At 19.7% G+C, this 6851-nt stretch overlaps 1 protein-coding gene across 2 annotated transcripts in view; it reads right to left on the reverse strand.

The window, feature by feature from the left end:
* The window catches only part of LOC117168050 (phosphatidylinositol 4-phosphate 3-kinase C2 domain-containing subunit beta), a 168211-nt gene that overhangs the window by 45153 nt on the left and 116207 nt on the right, over positions 1-6851 (reverse strand). For both annotated transcript variants that reach the window (XM_033353395.1, XM_033353394.1), the window contains exon 17: positions 4808-4954. In XM_033353395.1, the coding sequence (XP_033209286.1) occupies positions 4808-4954 (147 nt within the window). The remainder of the gene's footprint in view (positions 1-4807; positions 4955-6851) is intronic.

The following is a 6851-nucleotide window of genomic DNA, read 5'->3' on the forward strand; positions in this document are numbered from 1 at the left end:
AAACAAATAAATGTTCTGCAAAAAAAAAGATGAAACATCTTTTAAAAAATCGAATTTTAAACCAATTTTGCACGAAAAAGATTATTTTTCGACAAAAAAGACCAATTTGAACCAGAAGATGAATTTTCAAATTAAAAAATATATTTTCAACAGAAAATAGAAAATAGTTTTTAATTTTCATTTATAAAAATAAGTTTTTAACCAAATAAAACAATTTTTTAACGAAATAGTTGAACTTTCAAGAAAACAAATAAATTTTCTACAAAAAAGATTAAATATCATTTTAAAAAATCGAATTTTAAACCTAATAGATGAATTTTCAAATTAAAAAAATCTATTTTCAACAGAAAATAGAATATAGTTTAATTTTCATATAGAAAAATAAATTTTTTCACAGAAAAAAAATTTTAACCAAATAAAACAAATTTTTAACAATATAGTGAAATTTTCAAGCAAACAAATGAATTTTCTAACAAAAAATTAAATGTCTTTAAAAAAATCGCATTTTAAACCTAATAGATAAATTCTGAATGAAAAAGGTTAATTTTCGACAAAAAAGACAAATTTTCAACAAAAAGATGAATTTTCAAATTAAAAAAATATATTTATAACGGAAAATAGAATATAGTTTAATTTTCTTTTAGAAAAATAAGTTTTTAACCAAATAAAGCAATTTTTTAACGAAATAAGACAAATTTTTAACAATATTGTGAAATTTTCAAGCAAACAAATAAATTTTCTACAAAAAAAGACAAATTTTCAACAAAAAAGATAAATTTTCAAATTAAAAAAATATTTTTTCAACAAGAAATAGAATATAGTTTAAGTTTCATTTAGAAAAATAAGTTTTTAACCAAATAAAACAATTTTTTTAAAGAAATATTTAAACTTTCAAGAAAACAAATAAATTTTCTACAACAGAAAGATTAAATATCTTTAAAAAAATCGAATTTTAAACCTAATAGATGAATTTTGAATGAAAAAGGTTAATTTTCGATAAAAAAGACCAATTTTAAACAAAAAGATGAATTTTCAAATTTTAAAAATATATTTTCAACAGAAAATAGAATTTAGTTTACTTTTCATTTAGAAAAATAAGTTTTTAACCAAATAACACAAATTTTTAACAATATAGTTTAATTTTCAAGCAAACAAATTAATTTTCTACGAAAAAGATTCAATGTCTTTAAAAAAATTTCATTGTAAACCTAATAGATAAATTCTGAATGAAAAAGGTTAATTTTCGACAAAAAAGATATATTTTCAACAATAAGATGAATTTTCAAATTAAAAAAATATTTTTTCAACCGAAAATAAAACAGTTTCACTTTCAGTAAGACATTTTAAACAAAATAGTTAGACTTTTAATTTGAAAAAAATAAATTTTCCAACAAAAGATTAAATGTCTAAGAAATCGTCAAAAAATTCAGTTGAAGAATTAATTATCAAAAAAAAAAAATCTTATAAAGAAATAAATTTTCAACCAAAGAATGGATTTTCTGTCAAAAATATTGATTTTCTACCGAAAAGTAATAATTTTTAACAACGAAAAAATGAATTTTCAATCAAAAATCTTTATTTTCAACAAAAAAATACAAATTTTCAACAAAAAAGATGAATTTTCAAATTGAAAAAAAAAAAATTTTTTCAAAAGAAATTAGAAAAGTACAATTTGTAGCTAAAGAAATAAATTTTTAACCAAATACAATAAATTTTTGACAAAAATTTAAATGTTCAAGCATTTGAATAAAAAAGGTTAGTTTTTAACAAAAAAGACAAATTTTCAACAAAAAGATGAATTTTCAAATTAAAAAAAAATATTTTTATTAGACAATAGAATATATTTTAAATTTTCAGGTAGAAAAATAAGTTTTTAACCAAATAAAATAAATTTTTAACGAAAAAGTTAAATTTTTAAGCAAAAAAATTAATTTTCTACAAAAAAGATTAAGTGTCATAAAAAAATCGCTTTTTTAACTTAATAAATGAATTCTGAATGAAAAAGGTTAGTTTTTAACAAAAAAGACAAATTGTCAACAAAATGGATGTATTTTATAATTTAAAAAAAAATCAACACAAAATATAATAATTTTATTTTCAGTTAGACATTTTTAACGAAATAGTTAAATTTGTCATAAAAAAATGAATATTCTACCAAAAAGATTTAATGTCTTTAAAAAATCGACGAAAAATTCAGTACAAAAATTAATTTCCAACCAAAAAAATGGGTTTACAATAAGAAATGTTAATTTTCTACCAAAAAAGAATATTTTTTGCTAAAATACAATAATTTTCAACCTCATAGTTGAATTTTCGATCAAAATGATTAATTTTCAACGAAGTAAATAAAATAAATTTCTAACGAAATAGTTAAATTTTCAAGCAAAGAAATGGATTTTCAGTCAAAATCATTAATTATCTATCAAAAAAAGATTAATTTTTAACACGCATTTAAAACCTAACAGATGAATTCTGAATGAAAAAGGCTAATTTTCGACAAAAAAGACAAATTTTTAACAAAAAGTTGAATTTCCAAATTAAAAAATATATTTTTAATAGAAAATAAAGTATAGTTTAATTTTCAGTTTAAAAAATAACTTTTTAACCAAATATAATAAATTTTTAACGAAATACTTAAATTTTCAAGCAAACAAATAAATGTTCTACAAAAAAGATTAAATGTCTTTTAAAAAATCGCATTTTCAACCTAATTCAGTTAAAAATCAATTTTAAATTTTTAAAAAGTAATTTTCAAACAAAGAAATGGATTTTCAATCAAAAATATTCATTTTCAGCGAAAAACAGAAATTAAAAAAAAATTATAGATGAATTTTCAAATTAAAAAAAAAATTTCCAACAGAAAATAGAATAGTTTAATTTTCAGTTAGAGAAATAAGTTGTTAACCAAATAAAATAAATTTTTAACGAATTAGTTAAATTTTCAAGCATACAAATGAATTTTCTACAAAAAAGAAAATAGAATAATTTCATTTTCAGTTAGAGACATTTTTAACGAAATAGTTAAACAATTTAGTTAAAAAGTTAATTTAAAAAAAATAAAAATTTAATAAAAAAAAAAAGTAATTTTCTACCAAAAAAGAATAATTTTTAACAAAATACGTGGATTTTCAACGTAATAGAACAAATTTTTGAATTAAAAAGGTTCATTTTCGACGAAAAAATTCCAATTTTCAACAAAATAGATGAATTTTCAAATTAAAAAAATATATATTTTCAACAGAAAATAGAATATAGTTTAATTTTGAGTTAGAGAAATAATTTGTTAACCAAATAGAATGAATTTTTAACGAAATAGTTGAATTTTTCACTATAAAAGACAAAAATTGTTAAATTTTATACCAAAAACTTGAATTTTCAACTGGAAAAATAGAATTTTCAACAAAAATATAAGTTGTCAAATAAAATGATGGATATTTAACTGAAATACTTGAATTTTTAACGACAAAGATGAAAATTTTCAACCAAAATGATGAATCTTTAACTGGAATAATTGAGTTTTTAACTTTAAAAAATGCATTTTCAACCATCAAGATTGATTTCTACTAAAAAAAGGCGAATTTTCAACAAAACTCATGAATTTTCAACTAAAAAAGATCAATTGTCTACCAAAAATTGTGGAATTACATTTTTAATTGAGAAAATTAATTTTCAAACAGAGATGAAATTGTAATTAAAATGATGGAATATTTAACTGGAATAGTTAAATGTTTGGCTAATAAAATTTTCTTTTTAACAACAAAAAAAACAAGAATTTTCAACTAAATTGCACAAGTTTCAACTGTAAAAGTTAAATTTTCAGTAAAAAGAATTAATTTTCAACAACAAAAATGACGAATCTAAGCAAAAAGATTAATTTTCTACGAAAAAAGGATGATTTTTCAACAAAAATATAAATTTCTACCAAAAAAAGGCAGATTTCCAACAAAAAACATGAATTTTCAACTAAAAAAGATAAATTATCATCCAAAAATTGCGAAACTAAATTTTTAATAAACAAATTAATTTTCAACCAGAGATGAAATTATAATTAAAATTTATTTTTAGTTAATAAAACTTAATTTTCAACCAAAAAAAAAAAAAAAATGATTTCCAAAAAAATAGTTAAAGTTTCAACTGTCATAATTACATTTTCAGTAAAAAAAATTGATTTTCAGTCAAGAAAAGAAACGAATCCTTCAACAAAACATTAATTTTTACCAAAACAGTTTAACTTTTAACCAAGTAATTAAATGTTTATTAACAAAAGAGAATTCTGAACAAAAAAATGTAGTAGTTGATATTTTAATAAAAAATATTTTATTTTTAAATAAAAAAACAGTTAAATTCAACCAAAAAATACGAATTTTCAACATAAATTGAATTTTTCAATATGAAATATTTTTCTGTCAAAGTAGACAAAATATTGCAAACAAACTGGTAAAATTTTAACAAAACACATGCAGTTTCAACGAGATACTTAAATTTTCATCTGAAAATGATCAATTTTTAACCAAAAATAGAATAGTTCAATTTTCAGTTAAAAAAATTGATTTAAAAAAAAAATTAATTTTCAACAAAATAGTTAAAAATGCGCTGAAATTTCCAGGGTTTTAGAGTTATATAAAAATTCGCTGAGAAAATTTATACTATTTTGTATAAAAATTTAACTATTTTATTGAAAATTCATCTTTTGTGTTTAAAATTAATTTTTTTTCGTTAAAAAATTAATTTTTCTGCTTAGAAATTTTACTATTTTGTTGAAAATTAATTTTTAGATCGAATTTAAGAGTGGATTAAGGAATCTTACTTTTACAAGACACTGTTGAGTCAAGAAACTATTCCTTAAAGCTTCGCCAATCACAGCCAAAAGAGCCCTCAACATCAGCTGCAGTCTTCGGTAATATCGGGCTAGACTGAGACTCTTGTCGTCATCTAAAGAAGTCTCTGCCGAATTCTGCAAGGCAATTTCCAAAATATTTCAATAAAATCTTGAATAAATTTCAGTCTATTGTACGATTTTTAAAAAATAAATTCTGGTTCAGAGTGGCCCTTTTAATCGAAGAAAAAACTCCAGGTCATTTTCCCGGTACGCAAACATTTTTCACTCTCAATTAAATTCAAAAAATCTCGAATCTTAATTGATTTTTCCATTTTGATTAATGAAAAATAAACTGAAAATTAAAACACTTAAGAGAGAAGTCTTAAATTTCAAATTTTTAAAATTGAAGTTAAAAATTTTTTACTTCAAAAATATTTAAAACTTAAAAATAAAGAATTTTTAACTTTTAGAGATTTTAGAGTACAAAGATTTAGATTCAGTTCCAAAAAAATAAATCAATGTTATTATCTTTAAAGCTCTAAATTGAAAAATCAATCAGACAATTAAATTTTTTAAATTATATTTTAAACAATTTTTGGGTATAAAAAATTAATTATTTTTTAAATAGTTTCAATATCCTTAAAGAGCTGGAAAATTTTATTTAAAAGTCTAAAAAAAATCTACATGTTGTTTCAAACGTTTGTCGAATTTAGAATTATTATTAAAAGTTTTTCATAACTTCTAAATATCTTTTAAAATTATTCGAATGCCGGAAATTCGGTACGAATTGTCGGATTTTGCGGGAACACTCACTTGTTTTACATTATTTGAAATCATTTAAAGTTTTCGAATTTAGTTAAAAATACATCAGTTTGGTTAAAAATAATTTCTTTAAACTTAAAATATAACTATTTCCTTTTTTTTTTGAAAACGGTTGTTTTTTTGCTATTAAAATCCAACGATTTGGTTTTAAAAAATTGGTCTTTTTTAGTTCAAAATTCAACTATTTTTTGAAAAATTCATGTATTTTGTTAAAAAATTAACCTTCTTTACAGAAAATTCAACTTTTTAGATTTAGATTATTTTGTTGTTGAAAAGTAATTTAAAAAAATTTAATATATCATTTATGGTTGAAAATTGATCTTTTTTAGATTCAAATTCAACTATTTTGTTGAAAATTTGATTTTTTTAGCCCAAAATTCAACTATTCTCTCGAAAATTCATGTATTTTGTTAAAAAATCGCATTTTTTTACAGAAAATTAATCTTCTTCTCTAAAAATTCGTCATTTTGGTTTAAAATTTCACTATTTAAGTTTAATATTCATCATTATAGTTAAAAATTCATCACTTTGATCAAAAAATGAACTATGTAGTTCAAAATAGATTTTTTATTTACTGAAAATTAATTCTTTTTGTAATTGAAAATTGAACTATTTCATTTATAGTTAAAAATTGATCTTTTTAGTTTTAAATTCACCTATTTGGTTCAAAATTGAACTATTTTGTTAAAAAATAGTTTGTTTTTTACAGAAATTAAACTTCTTGTTTAAAAATTCATCGCTTTCATTGAAAATTCAAGTGTTCCAATTAAATATTTATATTTGTATTTGTAAATTTATCTTTTTGGATAAAAATGTAACTAATCCAGTCAAGTATTCCATAATTTTAATTGAAAATTCATCTTTTCCGTTTAAAATTCAACTATTCCAGTTGATGATTCATCATTTTAGTTAAAAAGACATCAGTTTGGTCAAAAATAATTTCTTTAAACTGAAAATATAACTATTTCCTTTTTTTTTTTAAACTGACATTTTTTTAAATTGAAAATTATCAAAAATTTAACTATTTAGTTCGAAATAGATTTTTTTTGAAAATTAATCTTTTTTTTTGAACTGAAAATTTAACTAATTTATTTATGGTTAAAAGTGAACCCTTTTTAGTTTTAAATTCAATTATTTGGTTAAAAATTGGTATTTTTTAGTTCAAAATGGAACTATTTTGTGAAAAATTTATCTATTTTGTTAAAAAAAA

This window comes from Belonocnema kinseyi, chromosome 2 (genome assembly GCF_010883055.1).
Source record: "Belonocnema kinseyi isolate 2016_QV_RU_SX_M_011 chromosome 2, B_treatae_v1, whole genome shotgun sequence".
Classification (NCBI taxonomy): domain Eukaryota; kingdom Metazoa; phylum Arthropoda; class Insecta; order Hymenoptera; family Cynipidae; genus Belonocnema; species Belonocnema kinseyi.